Source organism: Plecotus auritus (assembly GCF_963455305.1).
Source record: "Plecotus auritus genome assembly, chromosome: 1".
Taxonomy (NCBI): Eukaryota; Metazoa; Chordata; class Mammalia; order Chiroptera; family Vespertilionidae; genus Plecotus; species Plecotus auritus.
Genome location: NC_137770.1, coordinates 68,809,525 through 68,829,879, shown reverse-complemented (window position 1 = coordinate 68,829,879; position 20,355 = coordinate 68,809,525). Strand labels below are relative to the sequence as shown.

Genomic DNA, 20,355 nt, shown 5'->3' with positions numbered 1-20,355 from the left:
GATGCTACAATTCCACTTCTGGGTATTTAACTAATTCGAAAAGACAGATGCATCCCTATGTTCATTGCAGCATTATTTCCAATAGCCAAGATAAGTGTTTGTGGATTTTATAAATGGATAAAGATGTGGGATATATATATATATATATATATATATATATATATATATATATATATGCAATGGAATTTTATTAGTCATAAAAAAGATTGAAATCTGCTGGGCCAGTGTCAGTGCTTGAACTTCGACCTATGAGGTCCCTGTTCCATTCCCGGTGGGGGCACATGCCCTTTCTGTGGGCTCAATCCCCAGTGGGGGTCATGCAGGAGGCAGCCAATCAATGATTCTCATCATTGATGTTTCTGTCTCTCTCCCTTCCTCTCTGAAATCAATAAAAATATATTTAAAAATAAATAAAACAAATGAACAAATAAAACAGAAACAGACTCATAGATACAGAGAACAAACTGGTGGTTGCCAGAAGGAGGCAGTAGCAGGGAGTGGGCCAAATAGGTGAAAGGGATTAAGGGGTACAAACTTCCAGTTAAAAATTATGACACAGGGATTATAATAACTGCAGAGAGAATAGTCAATAGTACTGCAATAACTTCATACAGCGACAGAATGTAACTAGACTTATGGGGATAATCACATTGTAATATGCATAAATATCGAATCACTAAAACTAATATTGTAAGTCAATTATATTTCAATTAAAAATTTGATGCTACAGAACCTGCAATCATGCCTGTACAACATGGCACAATAATTTTGTTAATATGCACTTTGGGTTTAAAACTCACAAGTGTGACTACTGACCCCTTCCGGCTGAAGGAGGGGAAGCCGAGCCGTCCTGTCCACAGTCCTAGGAGTTGGTTTGCTCAGTCTGGTAGTGGCGGGATCCTTCTTCCTCCTGCCCCCCGCCCCCTGGCTTTTCCCGCCCATTACCCTGAGAACCAATCATCGAGCCCGGCTTTGGAGCCAGGACCAATCAGCGACCTCTGCTACAGTTCCCTCCCCCACATCCTGACCCGCAAGGCGGCGCCATGTTTCAAGGGCAACGGGGCTGGTTCTGCCGCAGCGTCAGCCGCAACCTGAGGCAATTCTGGGGTAGGAAGCTAGGGGGAAAGGGTGGGTAAGGTGGTGAAGGTGGCACCCCTCCCACTCTTGTGCCTTGGCCCCAGGGTCCTTGCTGGCTCACCCTCTCTTCGCTCTTGCCTCCACAGTGTCCGAAGGGGGGACGATCAGTGACCTGAGGGCCGCCGACTTCTTGTTCAGCTGTGATGCTTCGCACCCAGACACGCTGAGGTACCTGAACGCCGCCTGGCATTGCCTCTCGAGTCATGATGAGCCAGGAGTTGGTGGAAATTGCGGTCGCTCATCAATGTGGATGACTGGAAAAGAGCAAGTTTCCAGTCCTAGATGTGGGGATTAAAATACATAGCCTTTCTCCTCTCCTTTCTGCCACGATGGCCTGGCCTCCTGCCTGGTCCCCGAGTCACTTCTTGCGTTCCAGTATTAACAGCTGTCCCTCCCACAACTCCACGTGACTTTTTAAAAAAATATGTTTTTATTGATTACAGAGAGCGAAAGGGAGATGGGAAAGGAGAGGGAGAGAGGGACAGAAACATCAATGCTGAGAGAGAATCATTGATCGGCTGCCTCCTGCACGCCCCACACCGGGGGTCGAGCCCACAACCCTGGCCTGTGCCCTGACCTGGAACCAAACCATGACCTTCTGGTTCGTGGGTGGAGGCTCCACGTGACTTCTTGGAGGCCCCTCATATTGAATACGTTTAACTAAATCTCTTGCATGCCCCTCATACCTGCAGTAGGTCCTGTGTTCTTAAGCTTAAAACCTTCCTAGCTTCTTTTGAATAACACCCCCCCCCCACATTAATCAGTCAGTGTTCAAACACCATGGAGTGTGCCCCTCAAACGCCCTTAGCACTCACTCTCACCACCTTAGTACACACCCTAATCACCTCTTGCCCTGACTCTCAGCGTGTTTTTCTGAGAGGTTGCTGGGCTTTCAATCTGTCCCCTGCGATCCGATCCTCCTCCTCATTGCTGTGGGGTTATGTTTGTAAAGCTGAGGTCTAATCCCCGCCCTCTGAACCCTCCGTCTCCTGGTTACCTATGGATAGTCTTTCCTACTTCCATTTATTTATCCCATTTTTGCAAGGTTGAATACAGTCTTGTTTATTTGATAACCTAAAATATTTTCTTTTTTTCTCCTAGAGTCTATCAGAGCCTCGATTACATAGATGATAATGCTACCGTTTTTCATGCCTACTATCTCTCTGCAGTAGCTAATGCTGAAATTAAAAATTCAGTGGCTTTAGGTCATTTCATTCTTCCTCCTGCATGTCTGCAAGAAGGTTAGCAAAGATCATTCATCCAACCCCTTGTTAGACAGCCAGATCCAGCTAAGTTACCCAGCTGTACTGATCTAAGTGGAAAAGCATGGACTTGGGATCAGATTGCCTTGATGCATATTCTAGTTTTAAATGTTTATCCTTGATTCATGCATTCACTGAGCTCCTACTGTGTGCCAGGTTTCAACCCAGGCGCTGGGGATTCGGTGCTGAATAATGCACATGCAGATCTTGTCCTCACAGTGTTCACTGGCTGGTATACAACACTTACTAGTTCTGTAACCTTTAGCAATTTCTCCCAAGTTGTTTTGAGGTTAAAATGAGATAATATAAGTAGTCTGATATGTGAGCATTCAATAAACTGTTCTTTGCTAGTTTTGAATCTCTTTGTTATATTTCTGAAATTTTTTTCTATTTTTAAAGATTCATTATGATAATAAACCCATATATTACTACTGTTCTTTATACTGTTTAAAGTACTTTCACATTAATTATTTCAGCAACCCTGTGAAGTAAAGGGCAAGTAAATAAACTGTTTCTGAAATTGGTTCTTTTAGTTTTCCCTGATTTGTTCTGTTCAAATCCTACCTATTTTATCTGGGCTAATTAAATATCCCACTTTAAAAAATATTTTATTGATTTCAGAGAGGAAGGGAGAGGGAGAGATAGAGAATCATTGACTGGCTGCCTCCTGCATGTACCCCATTTGGGATTTAGCCCACAACCTAGGCATATACCCTGACCATGAATCGAACCCTGACCTCCTGGTTCACAGGTCAGTGCTCAACCACTGAGCCACGCAGGTCGGGCAAAATATCCATTTTTATAGGTCTTGCGTTATTACCCAATTCTTGATGTGTAAGTGTCTATCCCTAGCAAGACAGATGTACACATTCCCAATGAGCAAAGTATTAAAAAAAAAAAAACACCAAACAATTCAAAAAAGATTTCTATAGAAGAGTTTTAGAAACTCCCAAAATTGGGTTCCTTTCATAGTTTTAATCCCCTGGTAGGAACTGTTTATAACAAGTTGCTCTAAGTGGTTATGTAAATAAGTAAATTAATGTCTCCTGTCTTTGAGTATAGCGTCTTCAATTAAAATGTATTTAAATTTTTTAAACTATCAGAAATGAAAACATGCTCCTTTTTAAAAATAAAAACTATACATTATTATCCACCTAGACCAGTATTGTCTAGTAGAAGTATGAAGATGCAAATATGAGCCACATATTAATCATAAATTTTCTAGTAGTCACATTAGAAAGAATAAAAAGAAATAGGTGAAATTAATTTTTAGAATGTATTTTATTTAACCTAATATATCTAAAGTATCTATCTATCTATCTATCTATCTATCTATCTATATACTTTAGAGAGGAAGGGAGAGGGAAAGAGATAGAAACATCAATGATGAAAGGATCATTGATCAGCTGCCTCCTGCAACCCACAACCTGGGCATGTGCCCTGACCAGGAATCAAACCATGACCTCCTAATTCATTGGTTGATGCTCAACCACTGGGCAACACCAGCCAGGCATTTGCACTCTTGTTTTGATACTAAGTCTTTGAAATTCAATATGTTATGCTTACAGCACATTTCAGTTTGGACTAGTGGCACATTTCAATGTGGTGCCCACATCTGCCTAATGGCTACTACTAGGCAGAATAGATCTTGAGGAATGCTACCTTTTTGTCCTTGAGTGGGCTACTGTGGAATCTTTAAGGATCTTTGAGTTAGGATGATGACATACTAAGCATTGTAAAATTCCTGTACTACCATGCTCACTAGACACGTTGCTCTTCCACCCTTCTTTTAACAAAGTAAATTATTGAATTATTGAGGACCTCTATTCTACAAATTCAGGAATTTTATAGCTTTTTAATATATATATTGATATTAGAGAAGAAGGGAGAGAGAGATAGAAATATTAATGATGAGAGAGAATCACTGATCAGCTGCCTCCTGCACGCCCCCTTACTGGGAATCGAGCCCGCAACCCTAGCATATGCCCTGACCAGGAATCAAACCAGTGACCTTTGGTTTCTGGGTGGATACTAAACCACCAAGCCATGCACGGCTGGGCGATATAGCTTTTATTTTGACTGGACAGTCATTTTCTTTATTAATGCTTGGCCTAAAGACACATTTAATGAAGAGATATATTCCAGAAGGAAAAGTTTACAACAACGATTCTCATAATGCATTGGAATCGTCTGGAAAGTTTGATAGAAATGCAAATCCCTTAGCTCCTTCTCAATGATCTGATTCAAAAGGAATCTGCATTTTAAACAAGTATCTTAGGTGATTTTGATACAGTGAGAAAATGCTGGCCTAGAAATTTCAGACTTCAAGTAAAATTCAGAAAATGTTACATTTACTTTAAAAAAATGGTATTGGATTTTTTTCCCCATCACAGAAATAAGAAGAAAAATTGGTAGTTTTATTTGGGAACAAGACCGACATTTTCTGACAGAAAAGGTAAGAGTAAAATAAGGTACTTATTTAAAATCTATAGTTTCAAAAATTTTTGAAAGCAATGTAATCTTAAAAATGTTTGCCTGTGACATGATCCAGATTAAGGAATTTAAAGGTCATGCTTTTATTGAACACTATCTGATTTGACGTAGTTTTTGTACTAGTACAATAGTTATATTGAGACTTTTTGTATGAATAAAATTATCACATAACTTGAAAATTTGCTTTTGTCAGTAATATTAAGGAAGTGATAGTTGCACAGTATAGACAAGTTCTTTACTGCCAGTGTAGATTCTAATTGATTAATTACTGTGTTGTGCCATTTGTTAAATGTTTTGAATAATACCTCTCAATACATGTGTATAATACTAAAAACTGACTTTAGCTTTTGCCATCCTGCTTCAATTTGCCTATGCTTTTGACTTCAGAATCTTTATGCAATAGCCAAATTTGGGATAATTTGAACATCAAAATTAACAATGACAGTAATGGATTATAAAACATTAAATTTTTTAAAATCCATGATTATATAGTGATACTTCCAACACATAAAGAAAAAAGTGGAAGAACGGAAGGAAGGAAGGAAGGAAGGAAGGAAGGAAGGAAGGAAGGAAGGAAGGAAGGAAGGAATGCAGGAAGGAAAAGGTGGGATAAGAGAAATTTTCCTTACAGAATAGCAGCTAATAAATACACAAAGAATGACAGAATAGAAAATTTTAAATGATAGAATTAAAATTTTAAAAGTCCATGACTATATAGTGATACTTCAAAAACATAAAGAAAAAAATGGAAGAACAGAAGGGAGGAAAGGAGGGAAAGAAGGAAGGAAGGGATGAAGAAAGGAAAATGTGGGATAAGAGAAATTTTCCTTATAGAATAAGAGCTAATAAATATACAAAGAATGATAGAATAGAAAATCCCCACTTTATCACTCCCAATAAAATAATTGACTTGGGCAAGAGTCATTAATGGATGTTAAAAGCATGCTCGCAAATGATCACCCCACAGATTACTTATTATAAAGGTAAGCAATGTACCTTTACACTGGAGAGATCTATCAGACCACCACCTTAACCAATTGATTGAATTTAGCATCACCAATACTGGACAACCTCTCATTATGTTCAGCTTGATGTAATATAATAAAAAGTACACAATATTATCTGTATAATGTTCTTGTTCAAAATGCTTAACCTGAACCTACTTATGGGTAAACTCTCAGGCAATTCTAGAATATTGAAAATATCAGAAAACAACGAGCTGGCTCAGGCTCTTTAAAACAATGCCATTAAAAAAAAAAAAAAAAAAAAAAAGGCAGGAAGGCACTCTCCTTCCAGGGAGCATGGCCATGCCATTCCATTCCCTCTCCTCCCGCGACAGGCATGTATCCTCTAACCTCAAAGGGACCCCATGAGACTTGCAACTCGGTGACAATGGCTAGCAGCAGCTGGTCCAGAACTAACTCCCTCAACCTGTCTCCAAGGCCCCCTATTCTCTGACTTCCCAGTGAGCTAAGGTAGCCCAGCCTAGGTCTCTTATTGCTCCTTCTATGCCCTTCTTTGTTTCACTATCCTAAGTATATTTTTGCTGCAGTCAATATATTCTTGCTTGCTTTAAGAAAAAAATAGCAGGAAGACTGTTTTAAATTAAGACATAACCAAATGTGATGTACAAACCTTGATTGGACTGGATTCTGGATTTTTTTAAAACAAGACATTTTTAGAATAATTGGGAAAATCTAAATATGGATTGTATATTAGGTGATATTGAATTAACATTAATTTTTAAAATTATGATAGAAGTATTATAAAGATAAAATATATTTTTTAGAAAATGCATGCTAAAAGCCTGGCCAGCGTGGCTCAGTGGTTGAGCTTCGACCCATGAACATGGAGGTCATGTTTTGATTCCCGGTCAGGGCACATGCTTGGATTGCAGGTTCGATCCCCAATGTGGGGTGTGCAGGAGACAGCTGATCAATGATTCTTTCTCATCATTGATGTTTCTATATCTCTCTCCCTCTCCTTTCCTCTCTGAAATCAATAAAAATATATTTAAAAGAAAATGCATGCTAAAGATTAAGGAGTAAAATGTTATAATATCTGAAAATATTTTCAAATGGTCCATTAGAAATAAAAATTTATAGAAGGAATGCAGGATGGTAAAAATGTTAACACTTTGTGAATCTAGGTGAAAGGTATATTGTACTTATTGTATTATTCTTTAACATTCGGTAAGTTTGAAATTTTTTCAAAATAAACAGTTAGGGAGAACATCTTTATAATATAATATATCTAAAGCCAAGCAATTAATTTATGTATTTTGTACTCCTTTTATAAATTTTTCTTCCCAAAGTGTTATCATCTGAAAATACTAATAGTTCTTTTATATTCTTTGTCTATGTTGTACAAAGAACCAAAATATTTAACTTATCACAGTGTTTCCAGGGACATGAATGGTTATTTAACAGTAATTATTGATTATACCAGAACATTAGAGCTAAAAAGTTCTTAAAAATCATTAATTTAATCACTCAGTTTTAGAAATGAGAAAACTGAGGTAAAGAGAAGCAAAGATTTGTCTTGGTTCACATAGCCAGATATTATTAGCAAAGTTGAACAAAATTTTCTCAGCTTCAACCCAGTCCAATGTCTTTTTCTACTAAAAATTAGTACAACATTCCTGCTGTACTATTGACTATTGACTGAAGACTATTGACTTTAGAAGTTGTATGATTATATAACAAGGGGTTTTATTAGTTCTTTCAAAATATTGATTGATATAGACATTATATTAGCCAATTATAATGTAATTATTCTATATAATAAAACCCTAATATGCAAATGGACCGAATGGTGGAATGACCAGTCATTATGACGTGCACTGACCACCAGAGGGCAGACACTCAATGCAGGAGCTGCCCCCTGGTAGTCAGTGCACTCCCACAGGGGGAAGCACTGCTCAGCCAGAAGCTGGGCTCACAGCTGGCGAGCACAGCGGCAGTGGCGGGAGCCTCTCCCGCCTCAGTGGCAGCACTAAGGACCCCTCAGAGGTCCTGGACTGCGAAAGGGCGCAGGCCAGGCTGAGGGACACCCCACCTCCCCCAGTGCACGACTGTTGTGCACTGGGCCTCTAGTAGTATATATAAGTAGAAGGTAACAATAAAGGTAAAACTGGTAAGTAATTTTGGGGAGCATTATTATTGTTATTTAGAGTGTATTTGTAGACCTAAATATAGCAATTTCCTAATGGCATATTAAGTAAATATATTATGTGATAGGTACCAGTATTTGAGTTACTGTTACATAATCTTCAGTTCTTTTGTAACGCCATAGCTAAATACTTCACTTTAATTTTGAAGGGGAAACAATTTGTAAAGCTTACTTCATATTTTTGATTTGTAGCTCACAAACAGCTTAGGAATCTTCAATTCAAAAATTTTAAGAGAGTTTAATAACACTTTTTTTGTTTCCTTATTTTTAAAAAAACTAAGAAGTAATATGACCACATTAGGGAAAATTTCAAAAACTGAAAAAGAATAAAATCAGTCAAAAGTTTGACTATCTAATACAACCACAGCTCATATTTTAAAAATTTTGTTCTTCTTTCTTTATGTATCTCTAAAAATATAGAGTGTAATTGTGTGTGTACAAAATTTTGTTAGGTTTTTCCACCAAACTAGATTGAATGTACCTAGGCATATAAATACTTTATGACTCTTATATAGTGCCAATGTACTTTTCTTTTATTAAAAAATTTATTGATTGGCTTATTGGTGTGCTGATTTTTAAAAATGTAATTTCTTTTGCTATCCACAGCATGATGAAGTAATGTCAAATGAGGAAAGCAGTGAACTGGCCACAGATCACAAAAAAGAATTATCCAAAAGGTATTGAATTCATATACTTCATTGATATTCAATTCAATGTAGACATCTTTGAGCACTGACAGTGCATTTATCTCATTTAATTTTTACAGTCTTCTTATGAGATTATATTATCATTTTCACATTGACATTTTAGAAAGAGATCTAGGGTCAGATAGATTGTAATTTGTCCAAAGTTTTGTATAAGTGGGGAGAAGCAGGATTTGAACTGGATCAGCCTAATTCTACAGCCCATGCATTTAACTACTATGCTAGATTAAACTTGCAGAAAAGAAACTAAAATTTTATCTATATTATGAATACGGTTATATTATTTTTAAAATATGTTTTTAATAATAAGAAAATATACTAAATATTAGCAGTAATATTAGGATTGGAAGTTCTGGGTGATTTCTCCTTCTCCTTTCCAAATTGTTTGTAATGTGATTACTTTGGTTTAAGAAATTAAATTTAAAAAGACAAACATGGACTTGCCATTGTGTTAGGGCCAATCTATGAGAGGCCCCCTTATTGCAGGCTTATTTATTATCTAGTCCTAATTTCATATTTCCAGTTCAATGGTTTTAAAATATTCATAGGGAGCATTGGTTATGTGAAAGTCTGGTATTTGGCTACTAAAATAAAAATGATCAATATTAGTCTTTCTTCCATATAAAAAGTAATGTTTAATCTTTATCATTTTTTCAATGTTAAGTTTTTCTCCTTATATTTTTTCTACCTACGATTTTAGTTTATTAAAATTAGATGTAAGTTGTTGTCTGATTTAATACAATGCTGTATATTCAATTATGCTAAGTTTAATAAAACATTGCTTCATGGTCCTGTGACTTCTAGATATTTTACCACTTAAGTTTAAGAATCCATATTTTAGTTCTTTTGGATCTCTATGTGTAACACTCCTTGGAGCTTACTTGTTATGCTTTTTGAGATAAGAAATTGGTAAGGAAAGGAAGAAAAATGAAAATAGAAGAGGTGAGATCATGAAGATATTAAGAGATGGATAGTGGAGAGAATACTAGTAGTTATCCTAAATGGCCTTGTAAGAGAAGGCTGGGAAATGGAAAGAAAGTAACTCCCCGTGATTCATTTTACTAGGAAAGATACAAGATATATAAATTCTTTAAGAAACAGTTGTCCTGACCTGGCCAGTTTTACTCAGTGGTTATGTTAGAGCATCAACCCTCAGATCAAAGGGTCGAGGGTTTGATTCCCAATCAAGGGCATGGACCTTGATTGGGGGTTCAATCCCGCCCCAATTGGGGCGCACGTGGGAAGCAAGCAATTGATGTTTCTCTCTCTCTCCCCTTCTCCCTCCCTTCCACTCTGTCTGAAAATCAATGGAAAAAATATCCCCAGGTGAGGATTAAAACAACAACAACAAAAACAAGTTTCCTCCAAAGCACAGAATCCATTAAAGAAAAGATTGCCCAGCTGGTGTGGTGCAGTGGTTGAGCGTTGACCTATGAACCAGGAGGTCATGGTTTGAATCCCAGTCAGGGCATATGCCCTGGTTATGAATAAGCTCCTGCAGCCAATCAATGATTCTCATCATTGATATTTCTCTCTCTCCCTCTCCCTCTCCCTTTCTTTCTGAAATGAATAAAAATACATTTTTTAAAAAGAAAAAATTGATAAACATGACCAAAAATATTTTAAACTTGTACATGGCAATAAAAATATTATAATCTAAGTCAAAAGAAAAATATACATTAGGAAAAACATTTGACAAAGGCTTGTTTCCTTAATACTATATAAATACTATATAAAGAGGGCTTGCAAATCTGGGGAAATATGTCCAATCCAATAACAACAAAAATAGACGAAGGATATGAATAGACACCTTCAGTAGGTGTCTACTTAGAGCCATTTCTTTGTGGAACCACCAGAGGGTGTAGTGCAAACATAGATAAAATATACTTTACCCTTGAAGCATTTATTTTGTTGGCATACTACTAGTATTGAACACTAAGTGGCGAACTAGTTATCTAGCACTTGCTAAATACAAGACTTGTGAGCTCAGCAGTTCACAATAATTAATTTGTTTCTTAGAACCTTATAAGATAGATAAATAGTATTAGACCCATTTTATAGTTGAGGTCTCAGAGAGCTAAATAATTCACCCAATATTATTTAAGTGGTGAAGCTGAAACCGGCTAGCTAATTGGCTCAGACTCCAAACCCTTAATCACTATGTTGTTTTCCTTTCCCAGTACATTCACAAAATCTTCAGAAAATTGTATGGATTTCTTTTCTTGTTTTTAATTACAGTAATTTTATTATTATGAATGTAATGCATGCAATTTGTCAAAATAGAAAATACAAAAAATGAATAAAGAAAATTTAAACCCTACCACTGAGAGATAACCATCATCAACATTAGCATATTTCTTGCTAGTTTTATACAAATAGATGCATTAAATAAAATTGATGTTGACTGCATATACAGGGTGGTGCAACAATAGGTTTATAGTTGTGAGTGTGTAAAACACAGAGTTTATACTTATATTATTATTTATTAATTACTGTATTAATTTCCACATAAATAACTATAAACCTACTTTTGTCCTATCCTCTTTAGTTTGTCTCTTGATTTTCCCCATTTTGAAAAGCCTTATTTGATATTATGATTTGTAATGGCTGCATATGGTATTTCATCTTGTTTAATCACCTTCCTTCTTTTTCTTTATTGAATAAGCTATTACATATGTGTCCTTATCCCCCCATTGCTCCCTCAAACCCCCACTCATGCCCTCACCCCCCTGTTGTCTGTGTCCATTGGTTATGCTTATATGCATGCATACAAGTCCTTTGGTTGATCACTCCCCTTTACCCCCACCCTCCCCTACCTTCCCTCTGAGATTTGAGCATCTGATTGATGCTTCTATCTCTGGATCTGTTTTGTTCATCAGTTTATGTTGTTCATTATAATCCACAAATGAGTGAGATCATGTGATATTTATTTTTCTCTGACTGACTTCTTTCGCTTAACATAATGCTCTCCAGCTCCATCCATGCAGTTGCAAATGGTAGGAGATTCTTCCTTTTTACAGCAGCATAGTATTCCATTGTGTAGATGTACCACAGTTTTTAATCCATTCATCAGCTCATGGGCTGTTTCCAAATCTTAGCTATTGTAAATTGTGCTGCTATGAACATAGGGGTGCATATATCCTTTCTGATTGGTATTTCTAGTTTCTTGGGATATATTCCTAGGAGTGGGATTACTGGGTCAAATGGGAGTTCCATTTTTAGTTTTTTGAGGAAACTCCATACTGTTCTCCACAGTGGCTGCACCAGTCTGCATTCCCATCAGCAGTGCACGAGGGTTCCTTTTTCTCTGAATCCTCCCCAGCACTTGTCCTTTTTTGATTTGTTTGTGATAGCCATTCTGACAGGTGTGAGATGGTATCTCATTGTTGTTTTGATTTGCATCTCTCGGATGATTAGTGACTTTGAGCATGCTTTCATATGTCTCTTGGCCTTCCTTATGTCCTCACCTTCCCTTTTTTAAAAATATATTTTTTATTGATTTCAGAAAGGAAGGGAGAGAGAGATAAAAGCATCAATTGATGAGAGAGAACCATTGATTGGCTACCTCCTGCATGCCCCCCACTGGGAATATACCCTGACTGGGAATGGAACCATGACCTCCTAATTCATAGGTTGAGGCTCAACATTGAGCCATGCTTAAAAATGTTTTAAATTATTTACAGGTTGTTTCCCTTATGGCAGCTTCATGAACATCTTTTTAAAAATAAATCTCAAAAAGAAAAAAAGAAAAATCTTTCTCTACTTTTAAAGATAATTTTCTTAATGTAAATTCTTAGATGTGAAATTTACAGTATGAAGAGATATGAATACTTTTTAAGGGCCATGACATCTACTGTTAGTTGCTTCCCACAAAAGTATAAATTTAGATTACTACTAGTATTGGTCTTGCTGCATCCTCATCATTATATTGAGTGTTAATAAGAAGCCTTGTGTTAATTTAATAGATGAAAATGGCATCTTCTTTTAATTTTCATATTTATTTGATTACTAATAGGTTTGAACATTTTAAAATTTGTTTATTAGAATTTTATAGTTCCTTTTCTGTGGCTTTTTTGTTTCTATTCTTTCTCCATTTTCTATTGGGGGGGTCCTATTGTCTTTCTTATCAACTTGTCTGTCATCTTTATATAATAACTATATTAAACTTTTGCCAGTTTGTCACATTATATCCTCAGTTTGTGGTCTGGTTTATACTTCCTCAGAGATACAAGTTTTAAATGTTCACATTATTAAATTAATCACTTTTATAATTTTTTCTATTGTTTTTACCTTCAGAAAAATCCTTTCCCAATCAGAGATTAAATGGGTTTTTAATTCTGCAGGTATTTATTTTGGTATAAGTTAATAAGGGAATATCTAAATTTATTTTTGTTTTTTAAATAAGAAATTTCCACCAGTTTTTTGAAAAGTAAATCTATTTCTACTGATTCGTGATTTTCCTTTGTCATATGTTGTTTTATGTATTTGAAGATCTATTTTTGGACTATTTGTTTTATTCCATTAATCTGTGAATCTATTTTTATATCAATACAATCTTATTTTAAGTTAGATAACTTTATTTATATTTTCTTTTTTTATTTTTATTTTTTTCTTTTTATTTATTTATTTTTTTAAGTAAATCTTTATTCAGATTATTACAATTGTTTCTCCTTTCCCCCCCCATAGCTCCCCTCCACCCGGTTCCCACCCCACCTTCTGCCCTTACCTCCCCCCCACTGTCCTCATCCATAGGTGTATGATTTTTGTCCAGTCTCTTCATGAACCCCCCATACCCCTTTCCCCCTGAGAATTATCAGTCCACTCCCTTTCTATGCCCCTGATTCTATTATATTCACCAGATTATTCTGTTCCTCAGGTTTTTAATTCACTTGATTTTTAGGTTCACTTGTTGATAGATATGTATTTGTTGTTCATAATTTTTATCTTTACTTTTTTCTTCTTCCTCTTCTTTAAGAATACCTTTCAGCATTTCATATAATACTGGTTTGGTGGTGATGAACTCCTTTAGCTTTTTCTTATCTGTGATAAGCTCTTTATCTGCCCTTCAATTCTGAATGATAGCTTTGCTGGGTAGAGTAATCTTGGTTGTAGGTTCTTGCTATTCATCACATTGAAAATTTCTTGCCACTCCCGTCTGGCCTGCATAGTTTCTGTTGAGAAATCAGCTGACAGTCGTATGGGTGCTCCCTTGTAGGTAACTAACTGTTTTTCTCTTGCTGCTTTTAATATTCTCTCTTTGTCTTTTGCTCTTGGCATTTTAATTATGATGTGTCTTGGTGTGGTCCTCTTTGGGTTCCTTTTGTTTGGGGTTCTGTGCGCTTCCTGGACTTGTAAGTCTATTTCTTTCCCCAGGTGGGGGAAGTTTTCGGTCATTATTTCTTCCAATAGGTTTTCAGTATCTTGCTCTCTCTCTTCTTCTGGCACCCCCATAATTCTGATGTTGGTACGCTTGAAGTTGTCCCAGAGTCTTCTTACACTATCTTCAACTTTGTGGATTTTTTTTTTTCTTTTTGCTTTTTCGGTTGAGTGTTTTTTGCTTCTTTGTATTTCAATTCTTTGACTTGATTCTTGTGTTCCTCTAGTCTGTTTTTGGGTCTCTGTATAATATTTTTTATTTCAGTCAGTGTATGTTTAATTTCTAGTTGGTCCTTTTTCATATCTTCGAGGGTCTCGTTGTATTTATCGGCCTTTTCTAGGATATTCTTGAAGAGCCTTATAACCGTGGTTTTGAATTCTATATCCAGTCGTTTGTTTTCCTCCATTTCTTTCGTTTGTGATCTGTTTCTTTGACGCCGCATTTTCACTGCTTCCCTGAGTTGGTAGGGTAAATTTGTGTGCTAGGTTTCCTATATGGCCCAGTGGGTCGGCCTCCCCAGTTAACCTGAGGTGGACACTCTTGGTGCACCCCTCTGTGGACTGTGTGTACAGCCTTGTTGTAATTAAGTCTTGATTGTTGTTGGTATCACTGGGAGGACTTGACCTCCAGGCCAGTTGGCTGTAAGGATCAGCTGCGTCTACGCTGGGAGAAGTTCGGTGCTGGAGACAGCCTTATAGGATTAGACTTGCCAAATTGCAATAGCCTCTGTGTTCAGCTTGGATGGGGTGGAGTCTCAGGGCGGAGCAGACAGTCTTGGCTTCCCGTCAGCCTTGCCCTTGCGCACACGCGCAGACCTCTGCCTTCCCCGGCTCCCGAGTCTCCGCCCGAGAGTCCAGACTCCCCCCACAAGAGCGTGGGTCCCCAGGGGCTCGCCCGGAACTGGGGTTCAGTGCAGTCAGAACTGGGGCTCAGTGCAGTCAGGAGCTTCCAACTCCCTTCCACTAGGGAAAGCCTGTGGCAACCTCCGCAGCCTTTGTGCGCACTGGCAGGCGCGTTCCTTCAGACCTCTGCCTTCCCTGGCCCCCGAGTCTCTGCCCGAGAGTCCAGACTCCCCCTACGAGAGCGTGGGTCCCCAGGGGCTCTCCCGGAACTGGGGTTCAGTGCAGTCAGAACTGGGGTTCAGTGCGGTTGGGAGCTTCCTTCCCCCTTCCGCCAGAGAAAGTCAGCCAGGCTCTCGGCCGCCCTTCCTCTCTGCGCGCACAAAGACCCTTTGCCGTACCTCCAATTCTCTGTGAGGTTTTCTCTTTCCTTCTAGTTGTAGAATTTTCACTCAGCCAGCTTTCCTGTGGTTCTGGATGGTGTCCGTTCTGTCTTTTAGTTGTAGTTTTGAAATTGTTGTGCGAAGCAGCAGTTTAGGTGCTTACCTATGCCGCCATCTTGGTTTCTCCTATTTATATTTTTAATACCTGAAAAAAACAAGTCCCAAACTCCTTTTTCCTTGGCTTTTCATGCTACACATTATTTTTCTATTTTCAAAATTTAATTATTTTTAATAGGTAAAATATTCACATGGTTCAAAATCAAAGATATATAAAAGAGGGTACTATGAAAATATACTGGCCCCTAAAAAGCCAGTTTCCTTCCAGAGGCAATCAATATTATCAGTTTCTAATATATGCATGTACTAGAAAATTTATAAAATATTCTTTAATTTCTCCTTTTTGCACAAATAGTAATACACTGTATTCCATTTGTGATGCAACAGGGCCACTGTTTTAATTACTTATAATATGATTTAATATCTAGAACTAGTTCCTCCTCCTTACTCTTTTTCAAGTTTTCTTAGCTATTACTTCTCAAAATTTCCTTCTGATTTTTGCAACCATCTTGTTCATATTTTTTAAAAATTCCTGTTGTTATACTTAGTGATATTACAAAGAATTTATAGATTAACTTAGGGACAATGTCTATGATATCAAATACCTCTATCCGAGAAAGTGGTATTTCCCCCCATTTGTCCAAGTTTTCTTTTGTGGCCCTCAGGAACTTCTTCATATTTTCTTTATATAAATCTGTACTTCCTTTAAGAATATTCCTCGGACCGAAACCGGTTTGGCTCAGTGGATAGAGCGTCGGCCTGCGGACTGAAAGGTCCCGGGTTCGATTCCGGTCAAGGGCATGTACCTTGGTTGCCGGCACATCCCCAGTGGGAGGTGTGCAGGAGGCAGCTGATGGATGTTTCTCTCTCATCGATGTTTCTAGCTCTCTATCCCTCTCCCTTCCTCTCTGTGAAATATCAATAAAATATATTTAAAAAAAAAAAAAAAAAGAATATTCCTCGGTATGTTATTTCATTCTATTACAAATTTAGTCTTGCCTCCTATTAGATCTTCTAACATGTTGTTAAGATGAATTTTAGAAATTTTTTTCTTAAGCTCTAAGGGACTTTATTGAGAATTGTGTTAAACTTCAATTGGAGAAGAACTACTGTCTATAATTTTCAATATTCCTATCCAGGAGAATGCTTTGGTTTTCCTTTATTTTTTCTTCTATATCTCAGTCAAGTTTTTTATTTTTCTACATATCTACACTAATAAAAGAGAAAGATGCAAATTGACCGTACCTTTGTGATGCCCACCAGCCAATCAGGAGTGAGTATGCAAATTAACCCAACAAAGATGACAGGTTAATTTGCATATGCAGGCACCCAGTGGCCGGGGGTGGGACACAAGCATTTCGCACCGCCCCAGCCGTTCAGTACCAGCAGCCAGGGGAAGGAAGGCCCATTCTTGCACGAATCTTCATGTATCAGGCCTCTAGTCTAATTATAAAGCACTAGAGGCCCAATGCTTGAAATTCATGCAAGGGGCTCAGCCCTCACAGCCCCAGCTTGGTCCAGAAGGTCGTCCAGACAGTGGTCCAGAATGCTGTCCAGACGGTCGTTCTGCTATTTGGTCTAATTAGCATATTAGCTAAGTATTATATAGGATTGTTGAATTATTATGCATTCAAAAATACTGAGTAAAAGACCCAGGCCTCTATATAACTCAATAAATACTTGTTTTATAAAGTGGCCAAGATAATAAAAAATATCTATAGAGGCCTTGTATTACTTAGAAGCACAAAAGAATTTCACACTTAACATTTTTACCCAATTAAGACTGAAATCTGATCAAAGAGCAATTAGATTACTATGTATATTGCCTGGAATAATTTCTCATTTGTAAAACAAGTCCAAAAAACAAATATAAATGTGACTTTCTCTTTAATTTTACAGCACAAAAGAGCATTTTATAAGGACTCCAGTTGTAGAAAAGCAGCTATACTGCCCTCTTCAGAATTATCCAGTGAACAACATGGTAACAGGTAATTTAAAATAAAATTTAGCCCAGCTGGTGTGGCTCAGTGGTTGAGTATCAAATCAGGAAACAAGAGGTCACTGGTTTGATTCCTGGTTCAGGGCACATGCCTGGGTTGCAGGCTTGATCCCCAGTGTGGGGCATGCAGGAGGCAGCTGATCAATGATTCTCTCTCATCATTGATGTTTCTATCTCTCTCCCTCTCCCTTCCTCTCTGATATCAATAAAAATATTTTTTTTAAAAAAGAGATTTTCTGAGGTAAATGACTATAATTAAAATATCTTTAAAAATACTAATCAGTTTTATCTGATTGAATTCATAGTTAATTTATTAACTGTAATTTGTTATCTATTATGAGAAACAATCAAACTATATGCATAGATAACCTGTTGGTAGTGGTGTTCTAAATTCAATCATTCTTACATGCTATCAGAATTTTTGTCATACAGGATTTACTTTTTAAATTAAGTTTCACTTTTAGCATAAACCATAAACACACTGAGTGGCCAGATTATTATGATCTCTGATCGCATAATAATCTGGCCACTCAGTGTGTATATGTGTGTGTGTGTGTGTGTGTGTGTGTGTGTGTGTGTGTGTGTTTTATTAGAGGTCTGGTGCATGAATTCGTGCATGGGTGGGATCTGGCCAGCCTGACCAGGGGAGGGAACATGGGCAGTTGGCCAGCCTGCCTGCTGGTCGAACTCCTGGTCGAGGGGACAATTTGCATATTAGCCTTTTATTATATAGGATATACACTGAGTGGCCAGATTATTATGCATTCAGAGATCATAATAATCTGGCCACTCAGTGTATATTACACATGAAATATAATCACTCAGATAAGAATTCCATATGAAGGTAATATTGCTAAAGTGACTGAGTTCTTCTTTTTTTAAAAAAAATATTTTTATTGATTTCAGAGAGGAAGGGAGAGGGAGAGAGAGATAGAAGATCGGCTGCCTCCTGCACACCGCCTACTAGGGATTGAGCCCACAACCAGAGCATGTGCCCTTGACTGGAATCGAACCTGGGACCATCCAGTCTGCAGTTCAATGATCTATTCACTGAGCCAACCCAGCTAGGGCAAGTGACTGAGTTCTTAAATTCTAGAGTTCTTTTTGACATTAATATCTATTTCAGATTATTCATGACATCAAAATTACTCACACCAATAATCTTTGTTGACTAAACAATAATGTCAATTTTCCCATTAAGTTTTTATTAAAAGAATATTATCTCAGTGTTAGCAGTTAAGGAAAGTGTTGCCTGTGCTATTAGGAAAGATGAACTATTTGTGCCGATTGTAGCTAGTTGAATATTTCTAAATGATTATACTCTAAACCAGATACACTTCCCAGTTTTTTTTTACCTAGGTACTTTAATATTCAGTTCCCAAATTCAACATGACACTCTCAATAGTCAAAGTGGTTAATTAAGTATCTTTGTTTTAAAGGGAGGTAGAAGGGTAGCTCAGTTAGTTAGTGCTGTTCTGATTCTCCAAGGTTATGGTTTCCATCCCCAGTCAGGACACATACAAGAATCAACCATAAATAAGTAGAATAACAAATTGATGTTTCTCTCTCTAAAAACCAATAAATAAAAATAAAAGGAAGTAGAAGGTTGTGGGGAACAGGTAAGGGATAAGAAGGTTGTTCACTGATAATTATCAAGTGTCATGGAGAATCTTCTGACTAGTATTATTTCTTCTTTTCTAAGAACCTTCTTTAGAAATCTTAACCCTAATCAACCACAACACTGAAAATCAGATAGTATGACAAAATTTCAAATATATGCTTTTTTTTTGTAGGCTATATATCAATTGATGCCATGAAGAAATTCCTTGGGGAGCTACATGACTTCATTCCTGGAAGTTCAGGATACTTGGCATACCATGTTCAAAATGAAATTAATATGTCCACCATAAAAAACAAATTGAAGAGGAAATAAATTGTCCTTGTACCTGGGCATTTATTTTCTGTAAAATATTATCAAAGATGGGCATGATTTTAAATTCTCCAATTTGGGACAGGGGTATGAGGAAATGGGGATAATTTCTTTCCTTTCTATCTCAAAAATGTATCTTTTGAAAATTCAAAATCTTTTTGGCTTTGTATTTTGACATTTGGGCTGGACTGTTTCCCCAGCTTGTAACATATGTCCACAATTCTGAGTGTACAGTTGTTTGGAGTAATTGTCATTGAAACATACTTTATAAGATCTCTCTTTCTCTCTCCCTCTCCTGATTCTCTTTTAGCTTTAACATTTTATTATATGTATATTTTTCTAGGTTCATTGTTGTGAATGTAACATTTATTATTCTGATCATCTTATTTCAATTAAAAAATTAGAATGCTATAGTTGAATTCTGAATTACTGTTTCTTACTTGAAAATATGGAGTAGAACATTTTAATAATTCAGACTTCAAGTGTGGACAGTTTCTGATAATAAATGTATCAGAAGTGGTTTAATATAAACAAGTGTTATGTCATCTGAAATGAACCCTCAAGGCATCTTAAAATCTTAGTACTGGAAAGGACCTGAAAGAACATAGAGTCCAACCCATGTATTGCTTTTAATGAGGAAGGCCTTGAAAAGGTGTCTTGCCTGGGTAACTAATTGGGGGCTGATCCAGGACTGGAACATAGTTCTCTTCATTTTCTAGGCCAGTGCTTCCCTCCTCTTCCATGTGGTATATGCTGTAGGCTGTGTCAGATATAATATGTCTTGAGATGTAGTGATTTCAATAAGTAATTTCTTTATTCAATTCATATGGGCATGCTGTATAGAATCTGATAGATTTATTGCATTTTGAAGATTTGTAGATGACATTATTTGTAAAACTATAATCTTGTTAAAACTGTACTCTCTCCTAGGAAGTACATGCCA

The 20,355-nt window shown here is 37.0% G+C and overlaps 1 protein-coding gene across 1 annotated transcript; it reads left to right on the top strand.

The window, feature by feature from the left end:
* The first annotated feature begins 1,016 nt into the window (after window positions 1-1,016).
* TERB2 (telomere repeat binding bouquet formation protein 2) lies at window positions 1,017-19,829 on the top strand. Its single transcript, XM_080677901.1, has 7 exons — window positions 1,017-1,107; window positions 1,224-1,305; window positions 2,239-2,378; window positions 4,793-4,854; window positions 8,670-8,740; window positions 17,383-17,471; window positions 19,276-19,829. Exons 1-7 carry the CDS (start codon window positions 1,044-1,046, stop codon window positions 19,413-19,415), a joined length of 648 nt encoding a protein of 215 aa, XP_080534027.1. The 5' UTR covers window positions 1,017-1,043; the 3' UTR covers window positions 19,416-19,829.
* The last annotated feature ends 526 nt before the right edge of the window (window positions 19,830-20,355 follow it).

Bases quoted from the DNA above. Each gene is read 5' to 3' on its own strand.
- TERB2 (XM_080677901.1), top strand. From the start codon at position 1,044: ATGTTTCAAGGGCAACGGGGCTGGTTCTGCCGCAGCGTCAGCCGCAAC. The intron at 1,306-2,238 runs GTACCTGAACGC...TTTTTCTCCTAG, and splicing joins TCGCACCCAGACACGCTGAG to AGTCTATCAGAGCCTCGATT. The intron at 8,741-17,382 runs GTATTGAATTCA...TTAATTTTACAG, and splicing joins AAAAAAGAATTATCCAAAAG to CACAAAAGAGCATTTTATAA.